The 13,161-nt window shown below is 40.0% G+C and overlaps 1 protein-coding gene across 5 annotated transcripts in view; it reads left to right on the forward strand.

Annotated features, from left to right (window-relative positions):
• LOC309581772 (zinc finger MYM-type protein 4-like) overlaps positions 1-13,161 on the forward strand; it is a 39,580-nt gene that overhangs the window by 21,117 nt on the left and 5,302 nt on the right. For 4 of the 5 annotated variants that reach the window (XM_082296541.1, XM_082296544.1, XM_082296542.1 and 1 more), the window contains 17 exons: positions 1,301-1,451; positions 2,115-2,230; positions 2,349-2,621; positions 3,116-3,266; positions 3,528-3,700; positions 3,802-3,952; positions 5,017-5,157; positions 5,455-5,492; positions 6,704-6,848; positions 7,018-7,139; positions 7,493-7,664; positions 8,253-8,306; positions 8,422-8,601; positions 9,127-9,221; positions 9,345-9,516; positions 11,229-11,380; positions 12,667-12,778. In XM_082296541.1, coding sequence (XP_082152667.1) covers positions 1,301-1,451; positions 2,115-2,230; positions 2,349-2,621; positions 3,116-3,266; positions 3,528-3,700; positions 3,802-3,952; positions 5,017-5,157; positions 5,455-5,492; positions 6,704-6,848; positions 7,018-7,139; positions 7,493-7,664; positions 8,253-8,306; positions 8,422-8,601; positions 9,127-9,221; positions 9,345-9,516; positions 11,229-11,380; positions 12,667-12,778 — 2,398 coding nt within the window. The remainder of the gene's footprint in view (positions 1-1,300; positions 1,452-2,114; positions 2,231-2,348; positions 2,622-3,115; positions 3,267-3,527; positions 3,701-3,801; positions 3,953-5,016; positions 5,158-5,454; positions 5,493-6,703; positions 6,849-7,017; positions 7,140-7,492; positions 7,665-8,252; positions 8,307-8,421; positions 8,602-9,126; positions 9,222-9,344; positions 9,517-11,228; positions 11,381-12,666; positions 12,779-13,161) is intronic. The other variant, XM_082296543.1, reaches the window with a different exon arrangement.

The raw sequence follows: 13,161 nt of genomic DNA on the forward strand, positions 1-13,161 counted from the left end.
AGATGCTCCCTGTATTAAAGAGCAATCTTTATTAAATTGTAGCCTTTGAATTAAGTGGAGAGGAAAAGTAATAATTAGTTGATAATTATGATTTTAACTTTTAAACTTTTCATATTTATTTTTGATTATAGTGGATCCTCTTGAAGACCTGAGCATTTAAAAGAACCTTAATTTACTATAATAGCTCAATTATTTTTGAATTACTTATTTTAATGAAATTACTTTAGGAAAAATTGCCCTCTGATAAAAGAGTGTAACTTCATTTTGTGACTTGACTCTGCTGTCCCATTATCCAGGCCACTTAGGCCAAGAAAGGCCTAATGAATTAAAAAAAAAAATTATGGTAAATGTATTTCATCCAGAAAATTGCCTTCAGAATTAGTTGTCCTCTGAAACAAATCTAGAAATAAAATTAAATAAGCTGGAAAGGTTTTCATGCTGCTTTTATATCACACATCAAAACCCCATATGTGATAGTTCTCTTGAAAATGCAGTGTGTTCAAAGCTTATAAGGTTAAATCAAATCTATTTTTAATTGATTTTTAAACAGCATTAAGCTCAATTGTCAGGTACATTCTGATAGTTTCTGGAGGTTTGTGGGTGTTTTTAAATCCCTAAAAGCTTGTACTTTTTTCTGTCCTGTGAAGAGCTGGAATAGCTGGTGATAGACCAAAATGCATTTTTAAGGCTGTCACACTAAAAGAATCTGATGCACTAATTCTCAAAGTTTTTTCCAAAACTTAAAGACCTTCAAAACCTGAAACACAGAAAATGTGTCTATGAAAGTCAGGCTTTTTCCTGTGTCTCTCTTCAAAAGCCATTTGTGGACCGTACACTGGAAACTGTGATTATGACTAGCAGATGGATCTCTTTCCCATTTTGCTACCAGACATCATCACGGGACCTGCTTCTCCCTGTTCCTTGTTTCCTCATCTGTTCAGTGGGAAAATTGCTTACGTACACAGCTGATGCATTAAAAATCATAAGCAAAATGTCAATTCTCAGCAAGATGTTTGAAGTTGTCTGATACAAGGTGCTGATCTGTGCTAGTCCAACCTGTAGTGATGTTTGCAGTGGAGGCCTTTGCCCAGACAGCCTGGTACTGGTTCAAGTGGTCTGGGAAGGTACTCAAATGAGAGCTCAAATCAGTGTATCTGCACCATAAATAACAGAGCTGTAAAACACCTGCTGTTTCAAGCATACCAGCATGTTTTATAAATGTTTCCTATATTAGCAACAATTTCCAGGTTAATAAAAATGCCAAGTTTCAAATGAACACCCAGCTTCTGTGTTCCCACAGAAGTCAGCTAAAATTACACCCTGCACACTGTGTAAATCTCTGAGATCTTCAGCTGAGATGGTGGAGTGCACAAATAACTTGGGGAAGACGGAATTGTTTTGTTCTGTTAACTGTTTGTCAGCATACAGAGTAAAAATGGTCACTTCTTCAGGTAAGCTTATCCTTTTACTTCTATAGAAACTTAATTGTGTGTGGCTCATTCCCAAACTTTATTTGTCTTGAAAGTTAAGGCCAATATTCTTTTTTTGGGAGGGTGGGAAGTGGCTTTTTTTTTTAAGGGAAATGCTGAGATGGGAATGTAAGGACATTCTACCATAGATAAATATAGCAGTGACAGTACAGCCATTTCAGTTTTGGTTTTAGGGAGCTTAAACATGATAACCAATCTTAAATCTATTTTTTTTGCTCTTGCAAGTGCAGCTGGTGGGTTTCCCAGCTAGACAAACATCTTGTGTGGACATGTGCCATGCCACTGCTGGGACTCTTCTGCCCCTTGGTCCTGGGGGTGATCAGCTTTGTTACTTCTGCCCAGTGTTGCATGGAGCAAGGCAAACATTTTCAGCTATTTTTCATGTGGAAATAGAAAAATGGTTACTGACATCCTAGGGATACTGGGAGATTAATTAAATTTCTGGCAAGCAACAGGCACAGCAGCTGCAGTGTCTGTTTCTGAATCTGTGGAAGCGTCGTCTCGGGCTTCTGTCTGTGCCTTGGCTCGTCATTCAGACTCTGTTTTTGTATGCACGGTGCAAAATTAGCTGCAATACAACTTGATGTTGCATAAATCACTTTTTCTTCTCTGTTTCACCCTCAGGTGTTCAAGTTCAGTGCAACAGCTGTAAAACCTCAGCAAACCCTCAGTATCACTTGGCTATGTCAGATGGGAGCATACGCAATTTTTGCAGCTACAATTGTGTAGTAGCTTTTCAGGTGTGACATCTAGGATTTCTTCTTAGCTGAATTAACAGAATGCTAAATGGATGGTGGAAATACCCAGGTGCAAGATGTAACCCTGTAAAATAAAGTCTGTCTTTTTGCTTTCCCACAGAATCTGTTCAACAAGCCTGCAGGACCAAACTCCTCGGTGGTGCCCCAGTCACAAGGCCAGGTCGTTGTGAGCATCCCCTCGGGGACGGTGGTCTCGGCCAGTGGCACCACCTCGACCGTGTCCCCCAGCTCCACGAGCACCTCGGCTGCAGCAGGGCTCCAGAGGTTGGCTGCCCAGTGCCAGCAGGTCACTTTTACCCGCTCTGTTGTGAAAATCAAGTGTCAGCACTGTAACAGATCGTTTGCCACCAAACCAGAGCTGCTTGACTACAAGGTAATAAAGATTCGGCCTTTTCAAGCTCTTTTTTTCACAACAGAAACCCAAGAAATTGTAGTTTGTATGCACTGGTCTGTCAGTACTGCTTTGTTGCTTGCCAAGACTTGCTATGGAGGGTTTTGAAACTGATTTGGTGTCATTTAACCAGTATGAAATTAATAGTGATACTAGCTCCATGATCTTAAAACCAGAAAAAAAAACTCCAAAAAAACCCCAAACCAAATGATTGCCTGGCTTGATAAACACATCCCTGTCTCTTGGACCCAGGGATGTTCCTTTTAATCCAAGGACAAAGCACATTGGTGAGGGCTTTCTGCAGGAAATTTTGCTTTATTATAAAGCTAAATGGGGAGACTCATTTGCTGGTGCTGTCTGTTGCTGATTTCTAAGGGTATAAATACTCTTCTACGTTTCTATTAACAATTTAAATGTATTATATGGGATGTGACTCATTCAAACATTGAAACCAAAACATTCTGGCTGCGTTGCAGGGTAAAATGTTCCAGTTCTGTGGGAAGACCTGCTGTGATGAGTATAAGAAGAAGGGCAATATGACGGCTTTGTGTGAATACTGCAGGTTTGAGAAAATTATCAAGGAGACAGTGAGATTCTCAGGCGTAGATAGAACATTCTGTAGCGAAGGTAAGAAAGGGCAAGACCCTGTCTCAGAAAAATCAAGTCACAAGTGTTTTGCCTTAAAATTATTGGTTATACTAAAAGAAATCTGGTATTTTTAAGTTAGGAGTCTGTTTGTTAGGTTTAGGAACACAGAACCCTGTTCACACTTTACATTTTAATGGTATGTTTCAACAAATTATTACAGACATCACTAAATACAGGAATTAGAAGTGCTGAGTGGTTGTCATTTTGGTATTAAAGGATGTTTTTGCTGTTTTCTTGTAGTTTGTAAACTGCTCTATAAACACGACTTGTCTAAGCGCTGGGGAACCCACTGTAAAATGTGCAGTTACTGTTTACAGACTTCCCCCAAACTGGTCCAGAATCACTTTGGGGGGAAAACAGAAGAATTTTGCTCAGAGGAGTGCATGTCTAAATTCACTGTTTTGTTTTACCAGGTAAGCAATATTCTCACATCCTCTCGTAGACAATTTTGTACACATACCCCTTGTTGGTGTTTCCGAGTGTGTTCAACTTCTCCCTCGCTCTGTTTCCCTAGATGGCAAAGTGTGATGGTTGTAAGAGACAAGGTAAACTCAACGAATCCATAAAATGGCAAGGGGAGATGAAGCATTTTTGCAATCTGCTTTGTATTCTGTTGTTCTGTAAACAGCAAGGTGCTTCTGACCCTCCACTCCCAAACAACACAGGTAAACCAGGCTGGGGATGGTATTGCCTTTTAATGTGTGGGGTTGGATGGATGTTTATCTGCAAACTCACTTCAGTGAACTCTTTAAGATCTGCCTTCTCCTGGGGAGCTTGTTTGTTGCTATTGAGTAGGCTCAGGTTTAGATCACTCTTACCTGAGACAGTTCCAAACTTCTGTAGGTATGAAATGCAATTGCTTCATATACCAAACAAATTTTTAAGAGGATGAAGCAAAAGCACTTGCTTTCAGTCACTTTTATGAAACAAAGGCCTGTTTCATTGGGGTAAAATGTACTGATATCTAGTGAAGACTTGTTAAATATCTAGCTTGTCTTCATAACACCTAGAAGATATGGTAGAATGTTAATATTCTTTTAACAAAAACAATCAAGTGGTGAAATTCATAGACTTAATTGTTTTAAATTCAGACTCCTATATATGCACTTAAACCAGCCACTTCTGTGCAGTGTGTAGGCATGTGAAGAGTTCCCATTTCTGTGTCATTAAGTGTTGATTCTTGGGAAGTATCAGTCCCAAGGTTAACAAGTGCTGTAGCTGTTTGCTTGAGCAGGTGGAATGGGAATGAGGGTGGGAATTAAGCCCACAGGAACAGGAACTGTGAATTTCTGTAGGGAATGAGACACAGAGGGATGAAAGGCCCACAAAGACAGGAAGAGAAAGGGAAACAAAAGGCAGTAATATCGCTGATCCTAAAGAGGGGCGTAATCTCCCACTGAGTGATGGTGGCTGCAAGAGTAAGGTACCCAAAACCAGTAAAATATTAACTGAAAGTTTTTAGTGTACACCAGGCCATATTCAGCTTTTCAATTTGGTGCACATCTGTTGCTTACATTGGTGGGAGCTTTTTTCCCTTCTTGCTTGATTTGCTTGTGGAACCAGCTCCTGTTTAAACTGAAACGCTGCAGCTTGACACCTACATCCCCTTCTCACACAGCAGCCTCTTTCATCTGGAGACAGATCTGAAGGGTGGGTGTTGTTTCAGAAATGCTTTTTTTCTCAATTATCTTACTGCTTATTCTCATTTTCTTCTGTCCACTGTGTCCAGCAAACCTTTCCATGGCACCAGCCTCCTCCTCAGGCCCTCCTTCTTTAAGAAAGGACTCAACCCCTGTCATAGCAAACGTGGTGTCCCTTGCAAGCACCCCAGCTGCCCAGCCTACTGTTAACTCCAACAATGTTTTACAGGGTAAGGCAGCTGAATACGATGCCTGTACTTTTACATCTCTATTCCTGAACATTTATATTTGCTCAGGGATTTTATTTTTTACTGAGAACAACGGACACTTCTTCATTATGCTTCACGTCAGTGCAGATGGTTGCGTTTGTCCTTCCTTTACCTAGGTATAAATAATGACTTAAATTTATGTACATACATCAGGGAATGAGTTTTAATTGGAATTCTTTTTCTTGACCTTGGCAGAATATGGATTATGGTCCTTGATGATAAGTAGACATGTTATTGTATGGGTTTTTTTCTTCACAGGTGCAGTCCCTACTGTGACAGCAAAAACAATAGGAGATGTAAGTTTTACGAGAGACTTTTCTCAATTTTGCCCAAATTGTATTAATAACAAGTAAAGTATCCAAGAATTTGGCACCATCATTTTGTAACTGATTTTCAATTGGGATTTAAAATTCATCCAGCTTGCAGATGCTTTTTTTAGAAGTGGATAGAACTTACATGGTACAGAAGTCTGATTGTGTCCACTGACAGATTGGATATTTTGAGGCAAAACTTGTCAGATTGTAGCTCTTGAGGTGCCTGTGGTTCTCAAGTAATTCATGTCTGGCTTCTGCACTTAAGGCTGCCTTTTGTGCTCAGAAGTGGGGTAGGATGGCAAAAGGACCAGCACGGGAGGGAGGGGACCAGCCTGGGCTGCTGGGACTGATGCAACCAAGCTCCTGCAGCTTCATTTTCCTTCCCCACTCCCTGGTAGTTTGGTAACAGAGATGTGGGGACCCACTGTCACCACTTACCTGGGGATAACTCTGAGAGCTCCTATTCTTGAGCTCTTTGAGGTATGTGGCGTAATATCTTGCAACTCTCTTAAAAGACAGAGATGTTTTTATGTAGCTTTAGGTTCTGGAAGACTGACAGCTTTGCTTTTAGCTGGAGTGTCATTTATGGATTAGAGTATGAGTTTTCCCTCTTGAAATAGATCCTGTTATTTGAATGCATGACTGAAAATTACAGTTAGGAGGACATGGAATTAGTACAAGCATAAATAGTCAGTCTGTGTGGAATCAGGAAATGATGCTGCTGCTGCCAGAATTGGTGTTCATTTTTTACATTCATTTGTTTTCAGTGGTTTCACATTAGTTTGCTTAGTTTTATCAGGGTCTGTATCAGCCAGATTTTTAGTCATCAGAAGTACCTTAACATAATTCCTCTTTATATTTCTGACATTCCAAGGTCAAAAGTTTATAGCGCTTATTTGACTACAGAAACCAAATATTCTTGCAGATTTGTTCACTGCACTGTTAACAAAATCAGCTTTATTAGCAAAATTAGCTTTAAATAACATTATTGTTGGATCAGAGTAAATTGAGCACGAGACCAGAAAGTACCAAATACATTAGCAAGCTTGTTTTGCAGTAGTTTATAAATGGTGATTTTTATCAGCAAATAGAGTTTTAAATTCTTCAGGCTCACACAGTAGAGAACAAACGCTGGTCTTATGTTATCCTTCAAACCAATACTGACTCGGCCCTCATTTGTGTTTTCCAAACAGGCAAGTACCCAGACAGATGCCCTAAAGCTGCCATCATCAAAACCACCCAGGCTTCTGAAAAACAAAGCTTTATTGTGCAAGCCAATCACCCAGACTAAGGCCACCTCGTGCAAACCTCACACACAAAACAAAGAATGCCAGACAGGTGGGTGTCAGATCTCCTACCCCTGTTGGAATTGTCTGTACTGCAGTGAAGAGAGTAATATGTGATTTGTGTAACAGGGAGTATTTTTGAATGTATTGACTTTAACTAGTTTTCAGGTTGTTGTGTGGTATTTTCTAATTTTTGGTTTGTTCTGTTTTTGGTATAACAGAAAGAGAAGAACCTGCTCAACCCCAGATCATTGTGGTACCTGTTCCTGTACCAGTGTTTGTGCCAGTGCCCCTCCACCTCTACACCCAGTACACACCAGTTCCCCTGGGGATGCCAGTACCTGTAAGTTATACTGCAGTTCACTACAGAAGCCAGTGGTTTACAGGCTTAGTTTTGTGTCCAGCATACCGAGCACTGTGTCACTGGGTGTTTTGTCTGTCATGCAAGTAGTATTTGGAGTCCTCTAAGCCATTTCCGTCCTTATTATCATATCATATTCACATGTGGTTAAACATCATCACACATAATTACCAAACTGTAGAAAGAGTACAGAGCTGTCCAGTCTGGAGTTATTTTAAACTTCATTTTTGTAGTCCTAAAATATATCTAAGGTTAAATGGGAGGGACCTCACTTGTGTATTTGCTGTTTCACTTCACCCCTAAGTATGTTCTGATATTTTCCACGTGTTCCGTAGGTACCTGTTCCCATGCTCATCCCAACTACCCCAGATAATGCTGATAAGATCATTGAAAATATTCAGGAAAACAAGGAAAAGATCTCCATTAATCCATTTGAAGCTGATCTCCTTCAAATGGCAGAAATGATTGCAGAAGACGCGGAGAGAGAAAAAACACACTCTCATGGTGGTAGGTGGTGGCTTTAAAAAGGATATGGAATGCAGTGAGGTGAAGGTCCTTTCACCACGAAAATTTCCTTCCCTTATCCTAGATGCTGATTTGACTTGTGTTGACAGGAACAGGTTACCAGAGGCAGTAACCTCCAGATCCGTGTTAGAAGGAGGAGTCAAAATCAAGAAGACAGAGCAGCTGCTTTAAAAGAATATTTAAAAGAATATTTAAAAGTCATCAGGCTTTTTATGGAGGATTCTTGAGGGGTGAGACAGGTCAGAGTGTGTTGGATAGTGACCAACCCATGTAATGAAAGTGAAACAAGCTGGAAAGAGATGACCAAAATGTCCTGCAGATGACTCAAATAATAAACAGGGAGGGATGGAAACCTTTGGAAAAGCAAACCTACATTAGCTCTGCATTTCTCTTTCCTCAGCAACAGCATGACCAGGGTAGAAAGCTATTAGGAGAACTCTAGTGGAGAAGACCCAGCATGTGTGTTAATGTTATGACCTAATACATACGTTTTTTCTGTTCAAAGTATTTTGTATTAGTTGTGCAAGCTGTCCATCATGTGTAGATACAGATTTCCTTCTTTTTCTAAAGGATCTCAAACATCCGAGCACGAGCTCTTCTTGGACCCCAAGATATTTGAGAAAGGTCAGTCAGGTTTTTTATTTTGCAAATAGATTTTGATCCTGCTGGATCTTTTCTTGCAAGCTCCTGGTTCTGCCTTTCCTGTAGCACATGGTGCCTGTGATCCCTCTCATTGCAGACCAGGGCAGCACGTACAGTGGAGATCTGGAATCAGAAGCAGTGTCCACTCCACACAGCTGGGAGGAGGAGCTGAATCACTACACCTTACGATCCAATGCCCTGCCAGAACCTGATCCAGAACTCAAGCAGTTCTCCAAAGGTGATGTGGAACAGGACCTGGAGGCAGATTTCCCATCAGGTCAGTGTAATGTGAAGAAAAACTCTTTGTTTTATAAAAGCACACACAGCTTTCTGCATGAGCATTGTCTCAGCAGCCTGCTTGTGTGTTTTTGTGTAGTGACACTGGATGTTTAAAGCTGCAATAGTTGATCTACTAAAAATTACTATTTTTAAAATATTACTGCTGTCTTTAAAGACAGTGCTCTGCAGAGCCCCTGACAGGAGTAGCAGGAAGCCTTGCTTGACTCCTCTGAGTTCATCACTTCTGTGTTCCTGGGTATAATCCATGTGAGTGGGGGCTAAGATCATATTTATCTGAATAAATATACCCACTGTTTTGGGGCTATTTTGTCCTATTGAGAATTTACTATCTTTATACAGCAAGTGCACAGATTGCTTAATTAGTCAAATGTCAGCATTATTTGAATATACAGGTGTGATTGTCAACTGTGAGGTGTTCCATAGTATCTCAGTGACAGTGACACTTCTACCTGGGCTGCTAAATCATGTGATTAAACTTTTCATGGTGTTGATTTGACTTCAGACTCATTTGACCCTCTCAGTAAAGGACCGGGTTTACATTCACGTTCACGGGCAAGACGGAGACACAGGGATGGCTTCCCACAGCCAAAAAGACGGGTAAGGAAGTACTTCTGGAACACAAATTCCTTAAATTTTGAAACAACAACAATCTAATCTAACCATCCATGGATGAGGAGCTGATAAAATGCTGCTTTGTTGGATGTGTTTGGTTTCCTGTAGGGACGGAAGAAGTCTGTAGTTGCTGTGGAGCCCCGGAATCTGATGCAGGGCTCCTACCCCGGCTGCTCTGTTTCTGGGATGACCCTAAAGTACATGTATGGGGTAAACGCCTGGAAAAACTGGGTCCAATGGAAAAATGCACAGGAGGAACAAGGGGACCTGAAGTTTTCAGGTAAATTTGTCTCTCAGTGGAGAGACAAAGTGTCTCTTAGTGGAAGAGCACTTGGCTTGATTCATTGTTCAAGTAAAAATCAAGATTAGATATCACTGAGTTTTGCAATACCCGTGAGCGGAGAACAGATTTTATAGAATTCTGTCTTGCATCTTTCCATGCATTTAAAAATCATAGCTATTACATTCTTAATGGATCCGTTTCCTTTTAAAATAAGTGTCTAAAACATTAGAAATCTCCACTTTGCCTTACTTTGCATGCAGTAATTCTTTCTTTGTAGCACAGATGCTTTATGCAGCTGCAGAGCGTTTCTGAGCTATTATAGAACCATGAAATTACAGATTTATCAGGCCATAATTCTAAGCTGACAACACCAACTTGGCCCCATCCATTTTATCTGTAGCTGGCACATTCCCAAAGTATTTGTTGGTCAGCAGAACTGTTTGCTGTAAAAAAATTGTGTGATGCAACATCAAAATCTTAACACCCTATTTCTAGGCTTCACAGCTGGAAAGAAACATATCAAAAGTCTGCCCATTCTGTGCTGCAACCTGCCTGAAACTAACTTTATTGCTCCTCATGTCTCACTGGGGTGATAGATAATAATGACAATTAAATACTATTTTGTTTATTTTTCCAATTATGGATTATTTTATTTTTTTTTTACAAAAGCCCAGCAGTCCTGGGATTTGGCAGTGTCTAACTCCCCTTTTCCCTGTCTCAGATCTTACATCACTGCACTAAGTTTGGTGAGCAAATTTGCAGGGTCAAGCAGAGAATTTAAGTTAAGAATAGAATTGAGCTCTTTGGGGATGGTTGGGAAGAGAGAAAACTGTAATATATACCTTTGCAATTTAAAGAACTAAGCATGGCAGGACTTACATAAGAAATACCCCTGAAGGGAAAAATTTTAGTTAGGATGAGATCCGCTTTTTCATCCCTTATTTGGAATTTTTGTTGTCATTCCATGAGAACAGTTGGGGTTTATTTCCCAGAAGTGGATTATTCACATGAGCTGCTATGTTTTCTTCTTGAGGCTAAGGAAGTAAATATTACAATCATTTCCAGGAAACTGTGCCCACTCCCAGAAAGATTCCCTGCTTATTTCCCAAGCAGGCACTTCTGAGGTGTGGAGCAGCCAAGCCTGATAATTTCACTGCAGATCATTTGATCGATCAATTCCTGGCTGCTCTCCTTCCCTTTCCAAACCCCCTGCATGTCCCATTGAACTCTTCCTTCCTTCCTTCTTCCTTTAAGAAGTGGGATATGCTGCACTCAACTCAGGTCCAGAACTAGTGGGAAATATTTGAGGTCTTTCTCTCACTCTGGTGAGTCTCTCACTCCTCTGAGTCCAGCTGGAGGGGTGAAACCCATTTATCAACCCCAGGCTGACTCAAGCTCATGTAACCACTGCCATCCCACATTTTGGGTTCAGCAGACTCCCAAACATTTACATGTCTGGGCTCTGAGTTCCTGCAAGCCTCAGTACTCGTTGTAACATTTCTACTGATTGCACACGCAGCTGGTCTGGGTTTTATTGGCCAAATCATTCAATTCTCAGCCAACAGCTAGGAAGGAGTTCACCATTTAGTCATGCAGGGTAGTTCATGTAGGAGACAGGAATTTAGGAGTTCTGCCTACATGAAATAATCAGGAATGTGGGAAGATTTAATGTGATTAATTAATTTTGCTAATCATTTCCTCGACTCCAGTTCATCCTGTGAAGCTCAAGGAGGACATTCTCTCGTGCACATTTGCTGAGCTGAGTTTTGGCTTGTGCCAGTTTATTCAAGAGGTGCGGAGACCAAACGGAGAAAAATATGACCCTGACAGCATCTTATACTTGTGCCTTGGAATTCAGCAGGTAACTCTGGAGTTAGGGCACTGCTGAGAACGTGCAGAACTTGCTCTGGTTATTTATGGGACATCCACAGTCCCACATAGGAGCTTGGGGTTTATAGAGGAGGCAAGAATGTCTCTTTTTTGTGTTTTATTGTTTCCCTTAGTCCCATATAGAACTAATTTTTTCTGGATTTTTTTATGGTCACAGTGACCAAGTTCTTCTTGGTCTTACAGGACTGTGATGTGGGGGCTGAGTGTTTCTATCTAGACACAAGTACTTGGATTTGGAACTTTTTGATAATTTTTTGTGTGTAGGAAAGATTTGCTCCTCAGAAATACTTGTTTTAGGATGAAATGGTTTAGATCTAAAATAATTTCATGGTGCTATATAAGTTTACATGGAAGGGATTGCCCAGGAAAGATTCCCAGTGACAAGACAGACACCTGTTGTGTTGGCAATATTTACAGAAAAAATACATTGGGAATAACTGCATTGTAATTAGTGAATACTAAGAGTAGTGTAGTTAGTCCTTACTACCTGCCTTGCAACAGTAGCAGTACAAACATAGAATAACACTTATTTGTGTTTAAAATTCAATGCTCAGTATATTTCTGTTCTGTTTCCTTTAGAGCAGCCTGCTTGCTCCTATTCTGAAACAGGCATTTTGAGATAAAGAGTCAAAAGCTACTTATAACATAAAACCTATTTAATTAGACATGGAATCATCTTAATTTTTTTTTTCCTTGCTATGCTTGGACAAAATGTAGAAAGAGTTAAAATTTGAAGTGCCATTGATAAGTTCTAGGAGTATCAGTGATTTTTATGTTCCAGTTTTGACTTATTTATTGATACAAACTCCTGACTTTTAGAAAACTTTTCTAAACTGCTCCTTGGCAAGTTTAAGGAACTTTTCTTCCTTGGTGCTGCAAGCTGAGCAATTTCAGCAGCCTGTGTCTCTTGTCAGGAGGTATTAGCATGTAAAGTTCTTTTCAACAGAAAAATACTCAATAATTATGGTTTTTATAGGCAGACTTTTTCAAGAATATTTAGAGGAAGACGATTTTGCAGAAAACAGCTCTAGAGCTTGAAATATTAACCGCAGTTCTTATCTAGATCTCTCCTTTCGTAGTGAAGAGGTCCCAATCCCTGCAGAAATTGGATTTGCTGTTTTACTGGAGATTCCACCAAAGTGTTTGGCCCCGTAAGACACTGGGACACGAGAAAGGAAAAGAATCTGATGTCCTATACCTTCTCTGCAATGTTATATAATCACAAACTGTTTGTCTTCTCGGTTTTTTCTCTTGTAGTACCTGTTTGAGAATGGTAGAATAGATAACATTTTCACCGAGCCCTATTCCAGGTTTATGATTGAACTCACAAAACTTCTGAAAATCTGGGAACCTACAATTCTTCCAAATGGTAAGACAATTCTTTTGTTTTATGTAGCTGCATGACAAAGCTGTATCAAAAATTAATGTTTTCTCAGGGACAGGAAGAGAATGTGATCTGAGGCTGTCATGTTAGTCTCCTCTCTACACCATGGATTTTATGTCTGTATCTACCAGTTATGGTTACACTTAAATATATCTTTGCCTCTGATCAATCCTTTGAAAGAAAGGATTCCCATTCTGGCACTCAACACATTAAGTTTTCTTCTTCCTTCAAGTTTTAGCTCTTTTTTTTTTTTAAATACAAGTAGCCAGAATTGAATGTAGTATTTGAGATGAGGTACTGCAAATACTGCAAATACTGTATACAGTTGCACTGATATTTCCATCTTAGTGCTGGAAATACTCCTGGTG

Source organism: Coloeus monedula (genome assembly GCF_965178545.1).
Source record: "Coloeus monedula genome assembly, chromosome: 24".
Classification (NCBI taxonomy): domain Eukaryota; kingdom Metazoa; phylum Chordata; class Aves; order Passeriformes; family Corvidae; genus Coloeus; species Coloeus monedula.